Source organism: Melanerpes formicivorus, unplaced genomic scaffold (assembly GCF_026170545.1).
Source record: "Melanerpes formicivorus ecotype bairdi unplaced genomic scaffold, bMelFor1.0.p_v2 SCAF_46, whole genome shotgun sequence".
NCBI lineage: Eukaryota > Metazoa > Chordata > Aves > Piciformes > Picidae > Melanerpes > Melanerpes formicivorus.
Window position 1 is genome coordinate 4,213,329 of NW_027142398.1, and position 25,585 is coordinate 4,238,913.

Genomic DNA, 25,585 nt, shown 5'->3' on the forward strand with positions numbered 1-25,585 from the left:
ATATTTACAGTCTTAAAAAACAACCCAAAAGAGAGAGGCAGAGCTGGGTCTGTGTGGGGCAGAGCTGGGTCTGTGTGGGGCAGAGCTGGGTCTGTGTGGGGCACAGCTGAGTCCTTGTGGGGCACAGCTGGGTCTGTGTGGGGCAGAGCTGAGTCCGTGTGGAGCAGAGCTGGGTCCGTGTGAGGCACAGCTGCTGCCAGCCCCTGCTGCAGCACAGCTCAGCCCCCCCTGGAAGCTGGCACCCCTTCCCCCAGGGATATTTCCCCCCAGGGACCCCTTCCCCAGGGATATAAACCCCATGGACCCCTTCCTTAGGGATATAACCCCCAGGGACCTCCTTTCCCACAGATATAACCCCCAGGGATATAACCCCCAGGGACCCCTTCCCCAGGGACCCCTTCCCCAAGGATATAGCCCCCCAGGGACCCCTTCCCCAGGAATATATTCCCCCAGGGACCCCTTCCCCAGGGATATATCCCCCAGAGACCTCCTTTCCCAGGGATATATCCCCCCAGGGACCCCTTCCCTAGGGATATATCCCCCAGAGACCTCCTTCCCCAGGGATATATCCCCCCAGGGACACCTTCCTTAGGGATATATCCCCCAGGGACCCCTTTCCCAGGGGCCTCTTTGCCAGAGACTCCTTCCCCAGGGACATATCCCCCAGGGACAATCAATTTTCCCTCTGAGCTCTTCCCCAGGGGCCTCTTTCCCAGAGACTCCTTCCCCAGGGCACCTTTCCTGAGGCATATATCCCCCTGGGACCCCTTCCCCAGGGGTATAGCCCCCCAGGGACCCCTTTTCCCCTGGGCTATTTTCTCCAGGACACTTTCCCTCAGGCCCCCCTTCCCCAGGGATGTTTTTCCCCAGGCACCTTTCCCCAGGGATCTCTTCCCCAGGGGCCCCTTCCCCAGGGACCCCTCCCCAGGGTACCTTCCCCCCAGGATCCTTTTCCCTCAGGGACCCTTTTCCCAGGCCCCCTTTCCACAGTGATCTCTTTCCACCCAGGACCTCCCTCCCCTGGGGCCTCTTCCCTGGGACCCCAACCCCAGCCAGAGAGGGAGGGGGAATAAATAAAGCACTGACAAAGGGCAGGGGAGGAGGGGAGGGGGTTGCTGGGGGGGGCAGGGTGGGTGGCAGGCAGGATGCTCCCCTGGAGCAGCCTCTTCTCTCCATCCCTCTTTTCATGATGCAGGGCACAGGTGGAGCTGGCAGAGGCAGGGAGAGGTGCCCAGGGAGGGATGGAGCACAGCCCCAGCAGGGCCTGGGCTTGTGCCCAGGGCAGGGGGGCAGGCAGGGAACAGGCACCTGCTTTGTTTACAAAGTGGGGCAGAGCTGTCAGGAGCATAAAGGGCTCCTTGGAGCCCTTGGCTGGTGCTCAGGTCCAGGCAGCAGCTAAAAATGGATCCGTGGGAATGTGCTGGCAGGGGATAAATGCAGCAAGGAGGTCAGGCAGGGCTGGGTGAGGGACAAGAGTGGCTCCAGCCCCTGGCCCTGCCAATGGGGGTGGCAGGTGAGGCTCTCTGAAGGAACCCATGGGTGCTGGAGTGTGTGGGGGGAGATGCTCTGGAGACTTTCCCACCCCCCAAGCCCTTCAGTAGCTCCTGGGGGAAGCTGGGGGTGGGGGGGTGGGAGCTCAGCAGCTGTGGCAGCCACATCTGCAAGCAAGGTGGCAGCAGCTGCAAGCCTGAGCCAGCAGCCAGCCCCCTGGGGCAGCACCCCCTGCCAGCCACCCCCTGGGTGCCCACCTGCAGAGGTCTCTGGCAGGGCAGCAGCTCTCCTGTGCTGCCTGCACAGCCCTTAGGCTGAGTCCCATCAGGCTGGGGAGGGGGTGAGGGGGGAGGGAAGCTGTGACCTCTTCTTTTGGTGGCAGCCAGCCCTGTCCCCCCTCCTGCTGCCCCCACCCCGAGCCCCCTCAGTCTGTCAGCACCACCAGCTCGCCGTCGCTCTTGTCCTCGCCCTCGGAGTCCTCCTCCTCGCTGTAGCGGTACAGCTCCCCCTCCGCGCCCGCGGCCCCGTCCTCGGCGCCGGGCCCGCCCTCGCCCTCCTTCAGGCTGCGAGTGTTGACGATGATGGGCATGCTGGGGTCCATGCCGCGGGGCAGGTAGTGCTCCATCAGCGGGGGGGTCAGCTGCATGCCCACCGGCCGCTGGTACAGCACCTCCGCGGAGGCGGCGGGCAGCTGGCTGCCCTGGGGTCTGCGGCAGGAGGGAACGGAGTCACCAACCCCGGCACCGAGAGCCTTCCTCTCCAGGCAGCATGATTCAGGTCGGGAGAGACCTCTCAGGTCAGCGAGTCCAGCCCCCACCACTAAACCACAGCCTGCAGTGCCACAGCTGCAGCTCCCTGAACACCTCCAGGGATGGAGACCCCACTGCCTCCCTGGGCAGCCTGTGCTGGGCTTGGAGAGGCCTCTCCCCGGAGAAGCTTCTTCTGATGTCCAACCTGAACCTCCCCTGGGGCAGCTCAAACCCATTTCCTATCTCTGGTTAGTCGGGAGAGCAACAGCAGCCTCCCCCCAGCCTCCTCCACACCCCATGGGCAGCTGGGTGAGCCCCCTTAGGGGTCAGGGTACCCACATTCTATGGGCATCTGGGTGATCCCCCTCAGAGGTTGGGGTACCCACACCCCATAGGCATCTGGGTGGTATCCCTCAGAGGTCAGGGCACCCACACCCTACACTGAGCCCCCCAAGAGGGCAGGGCACCCACAGCAAGCCCATTCAGAGGTGAGGGCACCCACACCCCCTGGGCAGCTGGGTGATCCCCCTCAGAGATCAGGGCAGCCACAGCCCCAGGAAGCCCCCCGAGAAGTGAGGGCACCCACACCCCACAGTGAGCCTGCCCCAGAGGTCAGGGCACCCACACCCCATAGTGAGCCTGTCCCAGAGGTCAGGGCACCCACACCCCAGGGTGAGTGCCCTCAGAGGTTGGGGCACCCACAGCCCATGGGGATCCCCCACAGAGTTGAGGGCACCTACACCCCATATAAGCCCCCCCAGAGGAGAGGGCACCCACAGCGAGCCCCCTTAGAGATCAGGGCACCCACAGCCCACAGTGATGCCCCCAGAGATCAGGGCACCCACAGTGAGTGCCCTCAGAGGTTGGGGCATCCACAGCCCATGGGCACCTGGGTGATCCCCCCCAGAGATCAGGGCACCCACAGCGATGCCCCCCAGAGGTGAGGGCACCCACAGCCCATAGTGATGCCCCCCAGAGGTCAGGCCCCCCCGGTGCCCCCCACGTTACCCTATCAAGTATCCCTGCCTGGCGTCCTGGCGCCGGTTCCTCATCAGCGCCTTGTACTCGCCGACGCGCAGCCGCTTGCCCTCCACGATGCAGGTGCGCTTGGGCCGCGGCTTGTACTTGTAGTCAGGATACTTCTCCAGGTGCTGCCTGCTCAGCCTGGCCTGCTCCTCGTAGTAGGGCTGCTTCTCCTGGTTGCTCATGGACTTCCACCGGGAGCCTGCGGGGGGAGGAGGAGCTGTGGGAGAGAGCCGGCCCGGGAGCCGAGCCACGGGCTGCCAGCGGCTGGGCACTGGGCTGGGACAGAGATTGGTGGCACCTGGAGAGGGGATCTGAGCTTGGCATCTGAGCTTGGCACTGAGGTTGGCAGCTGGAGTAGGGATCTGAGCCTGGGACTGAGTTTGGTACCTGAAGAGGGGATCTGAGCTTGGCACTGAGGTTGGCACCTGAAGAGGGGATCTGAGCTTGGCATCTGAGCTTGGCACTGAGTCTGGTACCTGAAGAGGGGATCTGAGTTTGGCACTGAGGTTGGCACCTGAAGAGGGGATCTGAGCTTGGGACTGAGTCTGGTGCCTGAAGAGGGGAACTGAGCTTGGCATCTGAGCTTGGGACTGAGGTTGGCAGCTGGAGTAGGGATCTGAGCCTGGGACTGAGTTTGGTACCTGAAGAGGGGATCTGAGCTTGGCACTGAGATTGGCACCTGAAGAGGGGATCTGAGCTTTGCATCTGAACTTGGGACTGAGTTTGGCACCTGGAGTGGGGATCTGAGCCTGGGACTGAGCTTGGCATCTGAGCTTGGTACCTGGAGAGGGGATCTGAGCTTGGCACTGAGATTGGCACCTGAAGAGGGGATCTGAGCTTTGCATCTGAACTTGGGACTGAGTTTGGCACCTGGAGTGGGGATCTGAGCCTGGGACTGAGCTTGGCATCTGAGCTTGGTACCTGGGGTGGGGATCTGAGCTTGGCACCTGATCTTGGGACTGAGGTTGGCACATGAATTAGGTTTTGGTTACCTCAATTGGGTCTCTGAGTTTGGCATCTGGAGCTGGGACCGAATTTGGTGCCTGAAGTGGGGTTTGGTACCTGAACTGGGCAGCTGAGTTTGGCACCTGGGCTTCTGGGCTTGGCACCTGAATCTGCATCTGAAGTGGGCAGCTGAATTTACATCTGAATGTGGCACCTGGATTTGCATCTGAATCGGACATCCAAGCCTGGTGCCTTACATTAGCATCTGAATTTGGCACCTGAACTTGGCACCTTGGATTTGCATCTGAATGCGGTGCCTGAATCGGGACCCAACCGGGGCCACAGCTTCTGGTCCTCCCCAAGGTACAGGCAGGTACAGGTGCCCAAGCTAAAGCAGACTGTGCCAGCCTGGCACTCACATTCCCCCACTGCTGACCTCTGTGGCCACCACATCCTGGGCAGGGCACAAAGCAGGGCACAGCACAGAGGCTGCTGGGCTGGGAGAGGGGAAGGATTGATCCTGGGAGGCTGCAGCTGGTGCCCAGGTGTCCTCCACCAGCTCCTTCCCTGTGTGCTCAACCATTCCCAGCAGCTCAGAGCCTCATTTCCAGGAGCTGGAGAGCACACAGGAACCAAACCACCCCCAGCTTTGGTGCAGACCAGCTGGGCACCATCTAGCAGGGGCATCACCCCGGTGTGGGCATCACCACCCATACCTGGGGGTGGCTGAGGATGAGAGCCTGGCACAGGTTGCCCAGGGAGCCGGCAGAAGCCTCCTCCCTGGCGGTGTTTGCAGCCAGGCTGGATGTGGCTGTGGTGTGAGCTGTCCCTGCCCATGGCAGGGGGTTGGAGCTGCCTGAGCCTTGAGCTCCCTTCCAGCCCTGTGAGCAGAGCAAGCAGGTGGACAGAGCTTGTGCCCCACAGCACAGGGCTGCAGAGGAGGGCCCTGGGCCAGCTGGGCAGCACTCACCCAGGATCTTGCTGATGCTGGAGTTGTGCATGTCTGGGAATGCCTGCAGGATCTTCCTCCTCTCGTCCTTGGCCCACACCATGAAGGCGTTCATGGGGCGCTTGATGTGGTTGTTGTTCCGGGACTCGGGGAAGTGCCGAGAGCCTGCAGGGGCAAAGCCCAGCCCGGGTCAGGAGCCAGGGGAAGCAGCCAGCAGGCAGTGCCAGCCTGCAGCTCCCAGCCACCCCCTACCGTCCATCTCGCAGGGCAGCAGAGCCTCCTCCAGCCGGTGGGTCGGGGTCTCCTCCATGCGCTCCTTCACCGGGGAGGAGTCCATCCCCACCTGGTCCTGCGGCAGAGGGGAGTCAGGAGCCAGCCCCAAGCCAGGGAGCCCGCCCCAGGGTGGAGCCCTGGCCCTGGATGCTGACAGCGGGGTGGGAAAGGGGAGGGTGAGCTCCCAGCTGGTGCCTCTCACCTTGCGGTAGGAGCTGCCCAGGGACCCCTCCAGGGCTCCACTGTGGCCATGCAGCAGCTGCCGAGCGTCCTGGATGGCCTTGGTGATGGCATCACCTTCACCCAGGAACCCTGGCAGGACACCAGCACCCATCAGCACCAGTGCCTGCTCCTCCACCACCCTGCAGCACCCCATCCCACCCCAGCAGCCACAGCTGTGTGCCCCCAGGGGGTGGCAGAACGCAGCTGGTGCCCATCCAGGCCACCCCAGGGAGGTGTCTCTGTTCCCCAGGAGGGGGCCAGGGAAGAGAACATCCAAGAGGACCTTAGAGTGAGGCTGGGGAGACTCTGGCACAGGTTGCCCAGGGAGGCTGTGGCTGCCCCCTCCCTGGAGGTGCTCAGGCTGGGCTGGTGGGAAGTGTCCCTGCCCACAGCGGAGGGGTTGGAGCTGGAAGACCTTCAAGGTCCCTTCCAACCCAACCCATTGCCAGGGAAGGTGCCTGGGAACCTACCCAGAGGCAGGTTGGAAGGGCTGCTCTGCAGGTCCCTGCTGGCACCATGGCTTGGGGTGAGGGGCTGGCAGGAGCTCATCTTCAGGCTGGGCGAGCTGGAGGCGCTGGGGAGGTCGGAGCCTTTGGGCTTGGCGGTCAGGTTCAGCGGCTGTGAGGCCTCCTGCGGTGCAGGGGAGGAGGGGTTGAAGCACAGCCCCCCACAGCCCCCCCAGCCTGGGGGAGGGAGGGGGTTGGGGGCTGTACCTGCAGCTGGAGGTGGCTGGAGCCGGGGGGTCTCTTCAGCGTGGGAGGGGGGGGGGCTGTGCAGCAGCTGCACAGGGTAGTCCACTGTGGGGAGCAGAGGAAGAGGGGTTGGGGGGTGGGGAGGGACAGGAGGCCACCCCACAGGGCTGGGGCAGTGCCAGGGGCCCCCTCTCACCTGGTTTGCAGGGGATGGGCTGGATGGGCAGTGCCAGCTGGGAGTCAGGAGTGACAGGGAGGGGCTGGTGGCTGGGGGTGAAGGCAGGGATCATGACGTAGGGCAGGTTGACCTGCTGGGGGGAAGAGGGGGAGAGAAGCAGAGAGTCCAGATGGCCACACTGGGACACCTCAGGTGGGTGTCACCCCCTTGCCTGGCCCCAGGAAGGGACACCCCAGGGGGGCTGAGATCAGCCAGGGTGGGAAGGGGGTCACAGGGAGGTGTCCCCTGCCTGTACCTGGATCTGCTGCTGGAGCAGGTTGATTTTGTGCTGCTGCTGGATCAGCTGCTGCTGCTGCTTGGCAATCTGGCAGAGGGGACAGCAGGGCTCAGTGGCATTGACAGCGGTGCCCAGCTGGCCCCAGCAGTGCCACAGCCTGGCACCAGCTGCCCAGCACCAGGAAAATGGAGACAAGGGGTCCCAAGGGCCATGGGGAGGGCAGGTAAGAGGTGGCTGAGCTGCCCCTGGGCCATCTTGATGGGCATGGGGAGAGGAATGGGCTGGGAGGGAGAAGAACAGGCTGGGAGGGTGGTGTCACCCCCACCACAGGGTATGTTGGGGGTATCACCCCTGCCCTTGGCACCATGTAGGCCAGCAGAGAGGAAAGGCAGGTGTGCCAAGAGCATGGCCAGGAAGGACCCAGCCTGCTTGAACTCTCTGAAGGAAGCAGACTGATTCCCATCTCCTTTGACCCTCTCCTCCAGCACCAGGGACTCTTGGGGATGGGCACAGGGAATGGGAGAGGTTCTGGGCAGACAGAGCAGCCCCAGCGCCCCCAGTGCCCAAGCCACCTCTCCCCCACCCCCCTGGGTCTCGGTCCTGTGGCCCTAGGGGATGCCCAAGGGGTCTGTAGGCAAGGCCTTGCCCCGGGCAGGCAGGACCTGAGCCCACCTGCTCCTGCTGCTGCCGTGCCAGCTCCATCTGCTGCTGCTGCTTCTCGAAGAGCATGGCTGCCATGTTCTTCTGCTCCGAGTGGGCTGTCAGCAGCTGGTCCCTCAGCGTGGACAGCTGGTTGATCATGACAAGCAGCTGCAGCTCCTTCTCAGCCAGGCTCTCCTGGGTCCCTGGGAGAGACCAAGCAGGTGAGGACCAACAGCAGCGTCGCCGCCCTGGGGCGATGCACGGCCAGGGAGTGCCCAATGTGCTGGGGGCAGGGAGAGCCTCATGTGCTGAACCATCCCTCCTAAGCAGCCAGGGGCCAGCTCCTGGCAGTGATGTTCACCTTCCAACACTCAGAGGACAGGATTCAAACCGTGGGATCCTTTTGGCTGGAAGAAGCCTTTAAGCTCTCCCACTCCAAGCACTCTCCAAGTCCACCGAGGCTGGGGCTAAGCCACAGCCCTCAGCACCACAGCCCTCAGCACCACAGCCCTGCAGCCTTGATACACCTCCAGGGATGGAGGTTCAAACCCCCTCCCTGGGCAGCCTGTGCCAGGCTTGGAGAACCCTTTCAGGGAAGAAATTTCTTCCCATGTCCAACCTAAACCTCCCCTGGGGCAAGCTGAGGCCATTCCTTGTCCTGTCAAAGCAGCACTGTGGTTAACCAAAGCACAGAGCCCTGCTGAGCACAGACACTTGCAGCCACTGCTGCCCTCCTGCCAAGGTGGGAAACACCCTGGGAGCAGAGCCCAGGCTGCCCAGGCAGAGGGCAGGGGGGAGAGGATGGTGGAGGTGGGTGGCCAGGAGCAGACCTCACCTTTCACTTCCTTGGACTCGGCAGCGTTCTGGCCCAGCAGCCTCTCCTTCCAGTCACTGGACAGCAGCTTCTCGATGGTTGGCATCACTGGTGGGGTGCCAGGGTGAGGGAGCAGGGAGAGCAGAGCCAGGTGAGCACAGCCACAGGCTCCCAGAAGCAGAGAACCCTACAGCTGCCTCTGTTGGAAATGCCCTCTGAGAGCACTGACTGCAACCAGCAGGAGCCAGCGCTCCCAGGAGGGGGCCAGGGAGCTGCTCCCTGTGCTGGGAGAGACAAGCAGCCAGAAAACCTGGCTGGCAGAGGGAGCAGCACCACAGCTCACCTCCAACTCACCACCCCCAGGCTCTCCCCAGCCCACCCCCTGACCTGGAGCTGTGGGGGCAGCACCTCCCAGGCCGTGGGATCCATCCCACACCCCCAGCACCCCACCCCACCTCCATCCTGCACCCCGCCTGCGCCTCCTCATCCCACCCCACGGCTTTGGAAAGCTATGGAGGGGTTCAAAGGGGGCAGGGAGAGGTCCCAGGAGGCCACTTGGAAACTTCTCTTACCCTCCTTCAGGTTCTTGTTGAAGTCCAGCTTGTCCTGGCCGCTGGCGGCCGGCTCGAAGGCAGAGCGCCTGGGCTCCGGCGCATCGCTGGCAGGGGAGGAGGACTCCTGTGGCACACACAGAGCTGCTGGCTCCTGAGCCCAGGCATGGGGACACCCCCAGCTCTCCAGGCAGGAGGTACTGGGCTGGGAGGATGCTGGGAGCCAGCCCTGCCTGGCTAACTGCTGGGTCTCGGTGCCAGACACATTCCTCCAGCCTGGCTGGAGAGATTTGCTGCTCTTCCTGCCCCAGGGGCTGTCTGAGGGAGGGTCCTGCCCTCTCTTCGCCCTGCCCAGCTCCTCGGGGCACTGTCCCCACCCAGGGAGGCAGAGCAGGGAGTGGGAGGGGCTGAGGGTGTTGGCCAGGGGGAGGGAAAGCCCGAGGGCAATTAAAAAGGGATGGAGAACACCTGGAGGTGGTCATGAGGAGCTGCACAGCGGAGAGCTGAATCCCAAGACAGCCCCAAGGGCATCAATGAGGGCCAGAAAGCCTGGGGGGGGCTCAAGCTTCAGCTTGGGATGAGGGAAAACCACCCAGAGAAACAAACCCCCCACACACATCTGCCAGGGCTTGAGTCCTCCTGCCCAGGTCTGGAGCAGGGATGACCTCCATGCTCTGCCAGCCCAGAGACCCCAGTCAGGACCAGTGCTCATCCCAGGCGCAGGACTCACCTGTGGCAGGGCCTGGGGGTCGGTGCCTTCCCTCGGGGGTGGCCCAGGGGGGTCGCTGGAGCAAGGCTCAGTGCTGGGGGCAGCCCCGGGGGGGGACTCGCAGTCAGCCTCCTTCTTCTCCTCTGTCTTGATGGTGCAGTTCACCATGCTGCCAGCTCCATCGAGCTCCAGGTGGGGAGAAACAGAGCTCCTCATGGACATCCTGTGGGCAACAGGGCTGTCAGCAGGGCCATGGCCCCCCCCGGCCCCCAGCAGCCTTTGCCCAGCCTGGCCCCATGCTGGGGGGCTCTGGGGTGCTGCTTTTCAGGGGCAGTGGTCTTGCTTTTTGCCAGGGACTGTTGGTTGAGAGCCTGGGGGTGCAGGTCAACAGATGGCTAGGACCAAGCAGGCTGTGCCCAGGTAGCCAAGAAGGCCACCAGCAGCCTGGCTGGCATCAGCAGTGGTGTGGCCAGCAGGACCTGGGCAGATTGGCACAGCTGCCACACGTCCTGGGTGGCTTTGGTGATGGCATCACCTTCACCCAGGAGCCCTGGCAGGACACCAGCACCCATCAGCACCAGTGCCTGCTCCTCCACCACCCTGCAGCACCCCATCCCACCCCAGCAGCCACAACTGTGTGCCCCCAGGGGGTGGCAGAACGCAGCTGGTGCCCGTCCAGGCCACCCCAGGGAGGTGTCTGTGTTCCCCAGGAGGGGGCCAGGGAAGAGAACATCCAACAGGACCTTAGAGTGAGGGAGGGGAGACTCTGGCACAGGCTGCCATGGAGGGGTTGTAGATGTCCCCTCCCTGGAGGTGTTGAGAGCCAGGCTGGATGAGACCTTGAGCAGCCAGGGCTGGTGGGAGCTGTCCCTGCCCCTGGCAGGGGGATGGAGCTGGATGCTCCTTAAGGTCCCTTCCAAGCCAACCCATTCTGTGACTCCATCATCTCGAAGGTCTTGTCCACCCTACAGGGTTCTACCCCCCTACAGTCAGGACCTCCTTAAAGCAGGGCAGGGGCTGCGAGCCGAGCCGGGCCGAGCCGAGCCGAGCCGAGCCGAGCCGGGCCCGGGGCTGAACCTGGGCTGCCCGGCTTCGGGGTGGGGGGCGGGGGGGGCACAGCGATTACACAACAAACAAAGCTCAGCTCAAGCTGCGAATTAATCAAACGGCCGAAAATAAAAACCTTCCTCTCAGGAACTCCCAACAAAAGAAACCAAAACAACGAGGCTGGCTGGGTAATGAAAAGCCAGGGCCGTGAATAGGGGACAAAAGGAAGTGGAACAATGGGGTGTTGGACAAAAGCAATAAAGCAAAGGGAAGTGTGACAGCTCCACAATAGGGCACTGTGCTCGCCAGCCTTTCTGATCTTAGCGGGGCCGGGTTTAATCTCGGTTCCCTCGCCCTCCTCCGCTGAACAAACCAGCCCCGGGCCCAAGCCCTCCGGCTTCCTCCTGCCCTCGGCAGCGCTGCATCCTGCCCCGTCGCCCCCTTCCTGCCCCCAGCTCACCTCGGCCGGCAGCGGGGTCGCCCTGGGGCAGAGAGGAGCCAGACACCTCGGTGCTGGCCGCGGGCCAGAGGGATGCTGTGCCCCTGGGGCTCAGCCAGCTCGGCTCCGGCCACCCACAGCCGCGGGAGGCTGCCCCAAAGCCTGGGGCGTGCCGCGGGGGGGGGAAACTGAGGCACAGGGACTGCAGCAGCAGCAGCTGCCCGGGATCTCTTGTGGAGAGGCTGGGATGGAGCTCAGGGAAAAGTCCCTCCCAGAAAGGTTTCTTAGGCACTGGCCCAGGCTGCCCAAGGAGGTGGTGGAGTCCCCAGCCCCGGAGGGGTTTAAAGGGCTCTCAGGTGTGGTGCTGAGGGTGGTGGTGGTGGCTGAGCAGCAGCAGGGGGGCTGTGAGCTCTGGTGAGTGGTTGGACCTGATGATCTCAAAGGCCTCTTCCAACCTCAGCATCTCTGATTCTGATCTTGTCCTGGATGGGGAAACTGAGGCACAGCTGCACCAGGGCTGCAGCATCTTGTCCCACATGGGGAAACTGAGGCACAGCTGCACCAGGGCTGCAGCATCTTGTCCCACATGGGGAAACTGAGGCACAGCTGCACCAGAGCTGCAGCATCTTGTCCTGGATGGGGAAACTGAGGCACAGCTGCACCAGGGCTGCAGCATCTTGTCCCACATGGGGAAACTGAGGCACAGCTGCACCAGGGCTGCAGCATCTTGTCCTGGATGGGGGAACTGAGGCACAGCTGCACCAGGGCTGCAGCATCTTGTCCTGGATGGGGAAACTGAGGCACAGCTGCACCAGGGCTGCAGCATCTTGTCCTGGATGGGGAAACTGAGGCACAGCTGCCTGTTGACTGCAGCAGCTCGCCCATGCCCTTTCCTAACTCTGGATCTGCAGGTGTGGGGGCAAGTCCTGCTCCCTCCTTGCAGCCCTTTTGGTCTTTTAAAGGCAAACCTCACCCTGTCCAGTGCCTCCCTGCCCCAGCTGCCCCTTCTCTCCCTGCTTCCCAGCTGCCCAGGGGCTGGGGCAGCAGCAGCAGCCAGGCTGCAGCACGGAGCGGTGCCAGCGATGCCATCTGAGGCTCGCACAAAAGCTCCTTCCAGCAGGTCCCATTTCCATGGCACTGCAACCTGCCCAGTGCCACTGGGAGCTTCCTTTTACAGAAGGGGGTCGGTGCTTCACCGGGGTCTGTCTGAAAGGGGCCTCGCCGCGGGGTTCTGGTACAGGTTTGGCCAACGACCAAAAGAAGAAAGAGGAAGAAGAAAGGAGGGAGCCGGCGCCGGTCTCTTGTTACAGGGCTGCTTCCCTGCGCTGAGGGCTCAGGTGCTGGGCTCCAGGGCTGCCTGTGGCAGACAATAGGACCGGGAACAATAGGCCCTGGCACTGGGAGCGCAACAGAGCTATGCCTTTAATGTTTCCCACTTAATGCAGGCTGGAGGGGAAGCGAGGGAGCGGGGCTGGGATGCAGGGAATGAGGTCGGGATGCTAAGCGCCAGCCTGGAGGAGCGAACCTGGGAGCCAGGAGCCCTCCTTGCAGGACCAAGGGCCCGTGGGGCTGCTTCCCCCTGGCACAGCGTTTGGGGGAGCTCATTTCACAAGCCCTAGAACGCTCAGAAGTGGTCAGGCATTGACCTCCAAACTCCAGCCCAGCAAATCCAAGGGCTGGGAGGGCTTTTTGGGGTGGTGACAGCTTTGCTTTCTCCATCCTCCCCCCCCTGAACTCACGTCCTGCCATTCTCCCCGCGGCTGTGCCACCCTTCCTGCCTCCAGCAGATCCTATCTGCCCCATTTGTGTTCCAGCAGAACAGCTGGAAAGTGCCAGGGGGAAACCAGGCACCCACAAGCCCCCACCCTGCCCAGCAGCACAGCAACCTGGGCAGCACCGGTGGTGAGATGCTGAGAGCCCACCCCAGGCACCCAGAGCCTCGTCCCTGTTGCTGCTTGGCAGAGGAGGAGGTGGTTGGCATCACCACATCAGCACAAAGCAGCAAGGGGACACCAAGCCAACAAAACCTCCTGGGAGAGGATGTGGGAATCCTCCTAATGCTCAGCAAGGGATAAAGGCTGGGGGGCAAGAGGCTGGGGACAGACTCTTGCCAGTGGTGCCCAGGGACAGACCAAGGGGCAGTGGGCATGAACTGCAACCCAGGAGGCTGCATCTGGACAGGAGGAGAAAATTCTTTGGTGTGAGGCTGCTGGAGGCCTGGAGCAGGCTGCCCAGAGAGGTTGTGGAGTCTCCTTGTGTGGAGAGCTTCCAACCCCCCCTGGCCATTGTGCTCCTTGCCAAGCTGCTGTGGGTGCAGCTCCAGAGGTCCCTTCCAGCCCCTGCCATGCTGGGATTGTGTGAAGGGTCCCACACCCCTGCCTTGCGCCACAGCATCTCTGCTCCCTGTCTCAGCACAGCTGCCTTGGAGCCAGTCCTGCCCCTCAGCTCGGGGCAGATCCACCAAGGGGACAGCAAAGGTCTCCTGCAGAAGGGGGCTGCAAGCTCGGCTGGGGGAGCTGAGCTGCCCAGATTTGCAGGCTGGCCTTGCCCCTATCTACCTATTCACCAGGGCAGCAGGGGCGGTTCTTGAGGCTTCTCTTTTTCTCTCTGCCCTCAGTTTCAGCAGAAAATGATCACTTCCCTGCTTAGGGAAGGCTCTTCCCTTCAGGAGCCATCCCCAAGCAAAACCCTTCCCTCCCCAGCAGCTGGGGATGGAACACACAAGGTTGGAGCAAACACTTGAGTGGGGGGCTGCAAACCCCACCAAGTGGGGGGGCAAACACCTGAGTGGGGGGTTGCAAACCCCACCAATTGGGGGTGCAAACACCTCAGTGGGGGGCTGCAAACACCTGAGTGGGGGGCTGCAAACCCCACCAAGTGGGGCTGCAAACAGCTGAGTGGGGGGCTGCAAACACCTGAGTGGGGGGCTGCACACCCCACCAAGGGGGGCTGCAAACCCACCTGAGCCAGCAGCACAGCGATGGCACCGAGAGCCACCGGCGCCGGGCACGCAGCAGCCACGTGCAGCACCCACGGCCCCTGGCACCCCCTCGAGATGGAGGTGGGGAGGGGGTGGGAGGAGGAACAAATAAGACACCCATGGATGTTTTCTTCTTCCAAGCAAGGCCCAAGGAATCCCTGCTGGCCAGCAGGGCAGACAATAGCCCATCTCCTGCCAGAGGAGCGAGCTGCTTTCCTGCCAGACTCGGAATGTCCTCCCGGGGCCCTTTCCAAGCCCTTCCTGCACACTACAGAATGGATGGCTTCCGCCAGCCTGCCCGGCCTGGGGTGGCCAGGGACAGCCAAGGTGAGTGGCCCTGCCTGGGGGAAGGTCACAGGGCTGCCAGTGTTCCCATTCACAGCATGAGAGCAGTCATAGACTCACCACAGAATAGTCAGGGCTGGAAGGGACCTCAAGGATCGTCCGGTTCCAACGCCCCTGCCCTGGGCAGAGCCACCTCACAAGCTGCTCAGAGCCACCTCACAAGCTGCTCAGAGCCACCTCACAAGCTGCTCAGAGCCACATCCAGCCTGGCTTGGAGCATCTCTGGGAGGAGCAAAGGAAGCTGAGAGCCCTGGGGCTGCTGAACCTGGAGAGGAGCAGCCCCAGAGGGGATCTGAGCAATGCTCAGCAAGAGCTAAAGGGTGAGGGGCAAGAGGCTGGGGCCAGACTCTTGGTGGTGGTGCCCAGGACAAGGGGCAGTGGGCACAAAGTGGAACCCAGGAGGTTCCATCTGCACAGGAAGAGAAACTACTGTGGTGTGAGGCTGCTGGAGGCCTGAAGCAGGCTGCCCAGGGAGATTGTGGAGTCTCCTTCTCTGGAGAGTTTCAAGACCCACCAGGATGCACTCCTGAGTCGCCTGCCCTGGGTGTTCCTGCTCTGGCAGGGGGCTTGGACTGGATGATCTCCAGAGGTCCCTTCCAGCCCTCACCGCGCTGTGGCTCTATGACAGTGTGGGAGCCTGGGGTTCATTGCTTCTGACAAAGCAGATCTTAATCTCAGCAGATAACTGAGAGCATTCAGCCCCAGAATTGCTGTCACCACGGGAGCCACAGCTCCACATGTGCCCTCTGGACACGTGCTGCCCCCCATGGGGTCATGGCACAGGTCAGCACCCACCCATGCTGCCCCACAAGCCAGGCTGCTGCAGCCACAGAAGCTCTCTGCCTTTGGGGGAGGACTTTGCACACCCTCAGATGTTGCCTTCTCAACCCCTTACCTGCCAACCCTGCTCCCATGGCAAGCCACAGCCCCCTTCTGCCCACAGCCCCCTTCTGCCCACAGCCCCCACCTGCCCACAGCCCCCACCTGCCCAGGAGGCTGCAGAGAGCTCAAGCTGCCAGGAAAGCTGCAAAATCACCACTGAGAAGGGAGAGCTTTGGCAGGTTGAGAGGGATTTGGGGAGGGTAGTGCCCCAGGTGGGCAGCAGTAAGCACCCAGCGGGCACAGAAGTGAGCTGGCACCCACGTGCCAAGATGTGCCACAAGCAGGGTGATGCCCAGGTGAGCTGCCAGGCAGGTCCTGCCTAGTAGCAGCTGAAGGATGCTTCACCATCCCAGAGGGACTCCTCAGAAGCTAGCTCCATCCTGGCAAGGCTTGGGGGTGCCACGGGACCAGCTCTGGCGCCAGCAGGAGCTGGGATTTCCCACTGCCCGCACAGAACAGAGCAGCCTTTGTCCACCCTCCGTCCACCAGCAGCTCCCTGACAGCAGTTTCTCACCCTGTGAAGGACAATGGCCTGCAGAAACATCTCTGCAGGGTCAGAGCAAAGTGGTGATGCCGTGGGGAGAGCATCAGCAGGGCAGCAGCAGCTGGCAGAGGGCACACACCGCCTGCAGGCCACCTTCCTGGCACGGCTTGAGGGTTACTTAGCCACTCTCTGCCCACGAGGTCTTTACTCACCACCCCATCCACCACCTGGCCATGCTTCCACAACCTGGAACCCAGGGATGCCACTTGCCATGAGCTCTGGCTGGGTGAGGATGCCAACCAAACCCAGCCAGGAGCTCCACAACCACCCAGATAGCAAAAGCAGCTCAGGAGGGAGAGGCAGTTGGCTCCTTCCTGGCGTCGAACCGGGCACAACTCCACCACCTTCACAGCCAGGACCCAAACCTTTCCTTTCCTGGGATGAGTGTGGGGCTGGGTTTTAAGTAGAGGGAAGGGGGTGGGAGGGGGGAATTAAACTGAACCTCAGGTGGAACTTCCTGGCCAGGAGATTTATGAGGCAGGGAATGAGCTCATCAGGGAAGCAGAGAGGAAACTCCGCGGCGCTGGAAGGCTTTCAAACCCTGCGAAGCTCGGAGGAGGAAGGTGCAGGAACAGCCCCAGTGACAGCCCACGTGGTGGCTGGGGGACTGCTCTGGTCATTCCCATTTCCTGCCTTCAAGAGCAGACAGTCTGCAGGAAGCTTGCTGCTGTTGGTGTTGGGGTTTTTTTTTTCCCCCCTCTTCCACTCAACGAGATGCAGCCATGAGGAAAAGAAAAGCTCAAGCAACCTCCTCCGGCTTGGCAGGCAGAGGGGGTCCTGATCCTGAGCAGGGAAGGTTCCATGGTTCAGAAAGTGGAATTATGGAATCCTTTCAGTTGGAAAAGGCCTTGGAGCTCACCCAGTCCAACCATTCCCCAGCTCTAACCAAGCTGGCAGGCAGAGGGGGTCCTGAGCAGGGAAGGTTCCATGGTTCATAAATGTGGAATTATGGAATCCTTTCTGTTGGGAAAGACCTTGGAGCTCACCCAGTCCAACCATTCCCCAGCTCTAACCAAGGCTGGGGCCAAAGCCTGGCCCTCAGCACCACATCTCTGTGGCTTTCAAACCCCTCCAGGGCTGGGGATTCCACCCCCTCCCCGGGCAGCCTGGGGCAGCCTTCCTAATCCCAGACACTCTCCATATTTCCAGAGAACCTCTTGGAATAGAATCATGGAATCAACAAGGTTGGAAGAGACCTCAGAGCTCATCAAGTCCAAGCTGTCACCCAACACCTCCTGACTACTAAACCTTGGCTCCAAGTGCCACATCCAATCCCCTCCTGAACACCTCCAGGGATGGGGACTCCACCACCTCCCTGGGCAGCACATCCCAGTGGCTAACAATTCTCTCTGGGAAGAACTTTCTCCTCACCTCCAGCCTAAACCTCCCCTGGCACAGCTTGAGACTGTGTCCTCTTGTTCTGGTGCTGCTTGCCTGGGAGAAGAGACCAACCCCCACCTGGCTGCTATCTCCCTTCAGGGAGTTGCAGAGAGCAAGAAGGTCTCCCCTGAGCCTCCTCTTCTGCAGGCTAAGCAACCCCAGCTCCCTCAGCCTCTCCTCACAGGGCTGTGCTGGAAGCCTCTCCCCAGCCTCGTTGCCCTTCTCTGGACATCTTATGGCATCCCTCTTCCCAGCCCTTCCCACCTTCCCCTGCCCTGCAGTCCAAGGAGACATGGAAGCACCACAGCAGGTCAGCCAGGGATGGTGCCTGAGGAGGGAGGAATGCTGAGGCAGGGAGGTTTACCTGGGGTTTGCTCTTTTGTTGCCTTCTTTCTGCATCAGGAAGGACATTTCAGACAAGCTTCCTCCTTTGCACAAGGGTTTGCCTCACTGCAAACCAACCTGCCCAGCTCAGGGCTGCTGAGCTCTGACACCCAGCACCCAGAGCGGCTGGATCAGACCCCTAGTCCCACAAGGAGGTGCTCAGCCCCTGAGGCCTGGTGGAGCTCACAGCTTCTTAGAACAGTTTGGGTTGGGAGGGACCTTGAAGATCACTCCGTTCCAGCCTTGAAGATCACTCAGTTCCAACCTTAAAGATGATCCAGGTCCAACCTTAAAGAGATCTAGGTCCAGCCTTAAAGACCACCCAGTTCCATCCTTAAAGAGATCTGTGTCCAACCTTAAAGCTCATCCAAGTCCAACCTTAAAGACCACCCAGGTCCAACCTTAAAGACCACCTAGGTCCAACCTTAAAGACCACCCAGGTCCAACCTTAAAGACCACCTAGGTCCAACCTTAAAGAGATCCAGGCCCAACCTTAAAGATCATCCAAGTCCAACCTTAAAGCTCATCCAGTTCCAACCTCCCCACCACGGGCAGGGACACCTCCCACCAGCCCAGGCCGCTCAAGTCCTCACCCAACTTGGCCTTGAACACCCCCAGGGAGGAGACATCCACAGCCTCCCAGGGCAGCCTGTGCCAGTGTCTCCCCATGCTCACTGTAAAGGATTTCTTCCTCACCTCCACTCTCAACCTGCTCTCCTCAACTCTGCCCTCCCCGGGGCTGCTCCCAGCACAGGCATCAGCTCCTTCCTCCTCCCCATCTCTCCACTTCACATCCATCAGTGAGTGATGGGAAAGGCATTCCAACCCCCAGGAATCTCAGAGCAAATAAAGCAAAGCTCCAGGAGGGCAGCAGCAGAGCCAGGAGGGGAAGGCTGAGGACGACTCACCCGGTCCCGGCGGGGCAGGGCGCAGCGAGGGAGAGCGGTTAGCAAACCTCCCTCCTTCCCTCCTCGCTTTCTGCCCTCCCCTCACCCAAAAGCAGCCCTGGGGCTTATCAGGGAGGCTGATCTGGGTGTCGTTTTTTGTGTCATTTCACTCACTCAGCGTTTCCAGGCAGAGCAGAGGGCAGGTCTGCCTCGCCTGCTTCGTAAACAAGACTTTCCTATCGCCTGGGTGAAGACATCTGACCCCTTTCCTCTCCTGCTGAGAGAAGAGAAATGCCACAGGGCTCAGCCACCTGCACACTGCTCTGCCCTGCACCTCCTGGCCTGGCCTTTTGGAGCCTTTCCCCCTCCACCCCCCTCCCCTTTTTTCCCTTTGATCCATTGTTTCTTCCATGCTCCACTCCTCGTGGGTGAGGTTGGTGGAACGTGGGACCCGGTGCTCCTTTGGCACAGCCCCCTGGGTGCATCTCACAGCGGGAGGCAGTGCCTGGCACCCCTTATGCTGAGCTTCTGGTGGTGTTTTATACAGGATCATGGAGTTGTTTGGGCTGGAAGAGACCTTTCAGGTCCTCGAGTCCAACCCTTAAGCCAGCACTGCCAGGTCACCACCAAACCATGGCCCTCAGCACCACATCTCCACAGCCTGGAAACTCCAGCAGGGATGATGGGGACTCCACCACTGCCCTGGGCAACCTGGGCCAGGCCTTGACAACCCTCAAGGGGAAGAAATTGTTCCTCATGTTCAACCTGAACCTCTCTTCGTGCCACCCAAGGCCATTTCCTTTCCTTCCATGGGAGAAGAGACCAAACCTCCACCTCCCTCCAACCTCCTCTCAGGGAGCTGTAGAGAGCAATGAGCTCTCCTCTCAGCCTGCTGTCCCCCAGGCTGAGCACCCCCAGCTCCCCCAGCCAGCAGTGTCAGCTTCCACTGCTACCATCACCTTTTGGGGGGGTGAGGGGTCCCATTTGAAGGGGGGGGGGGGATGTGTCCCACCTTGCTTGCACTCCTGGCTCTCTGCCTGAGTTGGGCACATGCATGTGCACCAAAAGGCTGCCTGGAGGCAGCCCTGGCCCCCAAGCCCACAGTGGCACCCAGAGCCCCTGGGGCCATGCTTCCGCCCGCAGCACCCTGCCGGAAGCCTTCGGGGTCCCTCTGCACGAGATGCTGAGCTGCAGCTAGCAGGACCCAAGCTGCTGGGGCACAGAGGCTCCATGGAGCCACTTCAGCCCTTCCAGCTGCTGCTGCTCCAATTCTGGGCAGGGGGCAGCCCCAGCTGCTGGCCTCCCCCCATACAGTTCAGCAGCAGCTTTGCTTTGCTGCTGTGATGAGAGCTGCTCCACCAGCAGCCCCCTCCGAGAGGGCAGGCAGCCTGAGGGACGTCTGCTGGGTGCCAGAAGCTGTCCATCCTCTGCCCCAGACCATCAAACCCTCGCCCAAGTCAACCCTGCCTCTGCTCCTGCCCTGCTCTGGCTCAGCAGAGTTGAGGCTGGGCCAGGTCTGGATGAAGATCCCCAAGGAAAATGCTTTGAGCCTGACTCCTCCTCCTCCTCCTCCTCCTCAGCATGAGCCAGGGTCCCTCTGATGGGGCTGCCTCTCCTTTAAGGTGTGGATTCAGGCTTTAAGGTGTGAGTCCAGAGCTCAGGAGGGAGATCATCCCCTCACCCCAGGGGCAAGTCAGAGCGCCTGAGAGCAGCAGCAATGGGGCTGGCAGCCAGCATCACCCCCTGGGGCTGGTGGGCACCTGAAGTGGGCAGGTCAAGACAGACACCGCAGGAGGGAGCCAGGATCTGCTGCAGTGGCCTCAGGCACCCACATGTCCCCCGAGTCAGAACTCCAGGGCTGGGCTGGGGGGGACACCAGGGATGAGCTGGGGGGGACACCAGAGATGAGCTGGGGGGGACACCAGGGCTGAGCTGGGGGGGGACACCAGGGATGAGCTGGGGGGGACACCAGAGATGAGCTGGGGGGGACACCAGGGCTGAGCTGGGAGGGACACCAGGGCTGAGCTGTGAGGGGACACCAGGGCTGAGCTGTGAGGGACACCAGGGCTGATCTGGGGGGGGACACCAGGGCTGAGCTGTGAGGGGACACCAGGGCTGAGCTGTGAGGGACACCAGGGCTGATCTGGGGGGGACACCAGGGCTGAGCTGGGGGGGACACCAGGGCTGAGCTGTGAGGGACACCAGGGCTGATCTGGGGGGGACACCAGGGCTGAGCTGGGGGGGACACCAGGGCTGATCTGGGGGGGGACACCAGGGCTGAGCTGTGAGGGACACCAGGGATGAGATGTGAGGGACACCAGGGATGAGCTGGGGGGGGACACCAGGGATGATCTGGGGGGGGACACCAGGGCTGAGCTGGGGGGGGACACCAGGGCTGAGCTGTGAGGGGACACCAGGGCTGAGCTGGGAGGGACACCAGGGCTGATCTGGGGGGGACACCAGGGCTGAGCTGTGAGGGGACACCAGGGCTGATCTGGGGGGGACACCAGGGCTGATCTGGGGGGGACACCAGGGCTGAGCTGTGAGGGACACCAGGGCTGATCTGGGGGGGACACCAGGGCTGAGCTGTGAGGGGACACCAGGGCTGATCTGGGGGGGACACCAGGGCTGATCTGGGGGGGACACCAGGGCTGAGCTGTGAGGGGACACCAGGGCTGATCTGGGGGGGACACCAGGGCTGAGCTGGGAGGGACACCAGGGCTGAGCTGGGGGGGATACCAGGGCTGAGCTGGGGGGGGACACCAGGGCTGAGCTGGGGGGGGACACCAGGGCTGAGCTGTGAGGGACACCAGGGCTGAGCTGGGGGGGACACCAGGGCTGAGGTGGGGGGGGGACACCAGGGCTGATCTGGGGGGGACACCAGGGCTGATCTGGGGGCTCAGCCTCTGCCCTGCCTCTTTAAAGAATCAGTGTGGTTGGAAGAGACCTTTAAGGCCACAGAGTCCAACCCTTGGCCCAGCACTGCCAGGGCACCACTGACCCACGGCCCTCAGCACCACATCTCCGTGGGTGATGATATTTTTACTGTCACCATTATTTCACCTCAGGGAGAGACTCCAGGCTCTGGGGAGGGGTCAGGGAGGGATCCTCCACCCCCACAGGACCCAAGGGATCCAGCAGCAGCCACCCTCCAAACCAAGACCACCTCCCCAGGCTGGGCTGACATCTCCACCCCTCCTCTTTCCTCTCACTTCAGAGCAGCTGAAGCCCCTGAAGCCCTGGTGGTGCAGCAGCTCCCAGCCAGGCTCTGCTGCCCTTCAGGAGCAGAGAGCTTTGGGAACAGGTTTTTACTGGCCCACCAGGATCGTTTCCATTGCACAACAGCAACACAGCACAGACCAGGACCGAGGCTCTGCCGCAGGAAGCTGCCAGCCCTCCCCATCTGCAGGGGAGGCTCCAACAGCCCCCAGCCAGCCCGGGGCTCCCCGAGTCCCACAGCACACAAGAGGCTTTTTGTGCCCTGTGGCACCTGTCCCCATAGCCCCCTGTCCCCTGGGATCCCCGAGCCTGCTCTCTGCAGCCGTGTGCCAAGGCCCAGCGTGCCCCCAGGCTTGGCTTGAGGAGCTGTGGGCAGGCACAGTTGCTCTGCCCACACGGGCAGGCAGATGCAGGCAGATGCAGGCAGCCCTGCTGTGCTGCTCACCACTTGTGTGCCGTGGAGAAGAGCTCAGGGAGGGCAAGAGAGAGTCTGGAGGCATTCGATGCCCCCCTGGCAACGTCACTCGTGGCTGGCTGAGCCAGGCAGCTGCTGGCTGGCAGCGCTGGCACCCCCCAGGGAGGGCTCAGCCTTGCTTTGTCCCCTCCTAAACAAAGTGGGGAGCAGGGCTCTAGGGGGTCTTGGGGCTGTGGTTTGCAGCCTGAGGTGCCCAGGAGCACTCACAGGGCTTCTGTTGCCACTTAATACCAAGAGCCATGGGGTGGTACTCTGCCCCCAGTGCCCCCCAGCACACAGACAAAAATGGGCACTGCCCAAGCCAGTGCCCAGCATGGACCCACAGCCCTGAGGCAGCACAGCTGGATGGACTGGGCAGGGGCAGCCCAGGGGTCAGAGCTGCTCCTGGAGACCCAAACCACAGCCTAAAAGCCTCCAAGAAAGGCAAATGTTGCTCTGGCTCTGTGCAGGCTGCAGCATGGATATGGGCATGGATATGGGCATGGATATGGGCATGGAATCACAGAACCACGGAATGGTTTGGGTTGGAAGAGACCCTTGGAGGTCCATGGCTGGACTCCAGGATCCTGGAGGTCTTCTCCAACCAAAACAGTTCCATGATTTTCCCTTCCTTTCCAACCCCCTGCAGTGAGCAGGGACATCTCCAGCTCTAGCTGGACAGGTATCCATATGGGTGTGGATGTGGATGTGGATATGGATAAGGATATGGACATGGATAAGGACATGGAAGGCTCCTCCAGCCTGCCCAGGTACAGCCCTAGGGAATTCCTCCAACTCAACCCTCCAGCTCCTGACCTCCCTGTGTCACAGCAAGCAAAACCAGCAAGGAAGGTGCCCAAGGGGAGCAGCAGCCAGGCAGGGCCACAGAGCCCAGATCGGTGAGGGTGGCCCTGCCCATCCCTGCCCAGAAATCCCCCCCCGCAGCCAGGCACACTCGGGAGCGAGCCTCTGCCCCAGGGGACTCAGCTTTCCGGCTGGGCGTGCAAGGTAGAACAATAGGGCCAAGCCCTCTATTGTTCCAGACAAAAGATAAGCCAGGCTCTGGCATTCCCCTGCATTCCCTACGCCCTCTTGGGCAGGGAGCAGGCAGGGAGCAGGCAGGGAGCAGGCAGGGCTGCCACAGCTGCCACCTCGAGCCAGCGCTGAAGGTTTTCTCACCCCTTCCCACGTCACTTTCAGCAGGCAGAGCAGAAGGGGGTCCGTGGGGGATGATCCTCCTGCCCAGCTCGGAGCTTGCACACAGCCCACCCTGCCTCACCCCTGCTCACCCTGCACTGCAGGATTTGGCCCAGCTCCCTCTGCTCCCCGGGTTCTGCACGGTCCTCAGCTTCTCCCTGCTGCTCAGCCTCTGCTGCAGCAGCCTCAGGCACCCTCAGGCTCCTCCGTGTCAGAGCAGCAGGGGTGAGCTGTGTGCTGAACCCCTGCCCTGGCTCTTCATAGAACCCTTTTGGTTGGAAGAGACCTTGAAGAGTCCAACCCTCACCCCAGCACCGCCAGACCATGGCCCTCAGCACCACCTCTCTGTGGCTGTGAAACTCCACCCGGGATGGGGACTCCACCACTGCCCCAGGCAGCCTGGGCCAGGGCTTGACAACCCTTCTGGGGAGGAAACTGTTCCTCAAGTCCAGCCTGAACCTCCCCTGGGGCAATTTGAGGCCATTTCCTCTCATTCTGTTGCTTGTTCCTTGGGAGAAGAGACCAACCCCCACCTCACTCCAACCTCCTCCCAGGGCAAGGAGGTCTCCCTCAGCCTCCTCTGCTCCAGGCTGGACACCCCCAGCTCCCTCAGCTGCTCCTCCCCAGCCCTGCTCTGCAGACCCTTCCCCAGCTCCCTTGCCCTTCCCTGGACCCACTCCAGCTCCTCAACATCCTCCTTGGAGTGAGGAGCCCAAACCTGAGCACATTCCCCTAGCTCAGCCTTCTCAAACAGGCTCTGAAGAAGGCTGCAAGGCAGAGCCCTGCTGAGCTGCAGCACCGGGGAGGAAGACTATGGGGGATGAGGGCTGCTCACCGCAAACCCACACCCACCCAGGCAGGAGCTGGGCTGGGTGGCAGGGCCGGAGGTGACTTGCTGCAGTGGGTGCAGCAGCACCAGCAGCCTCATCTCTGCCAGGAAGCATCCCCCACAAGCTGCCCCCACAGTGCTGCCAGGCCCAGCCTGGTCCTGGTGTCACTGAATGGGTTGGGTTGGAAGGGACCTTCAAGACCATCCAGTTCCACCCCCCCTGCCGTGGGCAGGGACAGCTCCCACCAGCCCTGGCTGCTCAAGGCTCCACACAACCTGACCTTGAGCACTGCCAGGCTTGTAGTGGCCACAGTGCCTCTGGGCAACCTGTGCCAGTGCCTCACCACCCTCTTGGGGAAGCCCTCTGAGCTCATCCAGGCCAAGCAGCAACCCAACCCCACCATGGACACCAAACCCTGGCCCCAAGTGCCATGGGCACACATTTCATGAACACCTCCAGGCATGGGGACTCCACCACCACCACCACCCTGGGCAGCCTCTGCCAGCCCCTGCCCACCCTTGCAGCACAGACATTTTCCTACTAGCCAACCTGAGCCTCCCCTGGCACAATTCCAGGCCATTTCCTCTTGTGCTATCACCTGAGGCTAGGCAGAAGAGACCAAGCCCCACCTCACCCCAACCCCCACCTCACCCCTACCTCCTCTGCTAGCAGTCGTTCAGAATCTCACCTCCTTTCCTCCCAGCGAGCTGCCACCAGCTGCCTTCACCAGGTGGAACTCCAAAACAACAACTCAGGGCAGCAGATTTCGTCCTGGGCCTGTGGGTGCTTGCAGGGCTCCTCCAGACACCTTTGCTGATGAGCCACTTTATCTTGTTTCTCTCCGATAAGGCCCCCGGGGGAGGGTGGGTGGGGGTGGGGAGGAGGCTGCCTGACCTCTGCAGCCACCAGGTTGCATCTTTCCAAAGGGTCACATGCCTGGAGCAGCTCTGGCTGGTAATGGAGCATTAAATGATGGCAAGGCAGAATCTGAGCTGTTTCAGAGCCATCTCCCTGGTTGCCTTCTCCAGCTGGAGGGCTGCAAGCAGCAGCAGGACAAGGAGGCAGGGGAAGGAGCTTCCCTCTGGTGCAGTGCTCACAGAAGTCACTTTCCCCCTGGACAAGCAGCACTCAGAGTGTCTGTGGTGGAGCCACTTGGGGTGCAAGGTGCTGGTGGGTGCTCAGAGGTGAAGGGGTCAAGGCTCTCTGAGCAGTGCCCCCTCCACTGCAACCATCCACTGCTTTGTGGGGGCAGCTTCAGCCTCTGCAGCCCCCACAATATTTCTCACCGACCTATCTGAGCTGCCAGGAAGGTTCTGACGTGAGCCAAGGCCCTGCAAAGCTCCCCTGCACCTCCCCTCCCTGCCAGCACCAGGCTGGTGGGACTGGGCAGACCAAGGGCCCTTGTTTGGGGCTGGAGTGGTTCCAGCTTGGGACATGTGGTCCTGGAGCAGGTGGACATGGAGTGGGAAGGAGAGAGAG

General features: G+C 62.0%; 1 protein-coding gene across 1 annotated transcript in view; it reads right to left on the reverse strand.

Annotated features, from left to right (window-relative positions):
- Positions 1–463: 463 nt before the first annotated feature.
- SOX13 (SRY-box transcription factor 13) overlaps positions 464–25,585 on the reverse strand; it is a 49,346-nt gene continuing 24,224 nt past the window's right edge. The window contains 14 exon segments of the mRNA XM_068159737.1: positions 464–2,198; positions 3,249–3,465; positions 5,182–5,325; positions 5,413–5,509; positions 5,636–5,745; positions 6,126–6,285; positions 6,369–6,422; positions 6,424–6,452; positions 6,544–6,658; positions 6,821–6,889; positions 7,475–7,647; positions 8,280–8,366; positions 8,831–8,936; positions 9,540–9,741. Of these exon segments, the coding sequence (XP_068015838.1) occupies positions 1,916–2,198; positions 3,249–3,465; positions 5,182–5,325; positions 5,413–5,509; positions 5,636–5,745; positions 6,126–6,285; positions 6,369–6,422; positions 6,424–6,452; positions 6,544–6,658; positions 6,821–6,889; positions 7,475–7,647; positions 8,280–8,366; positions 8,831–8,936; positions 9,540–9,741 (1,846 nt within the window). The 3' untranslated portion in view covers positions 464–1,915.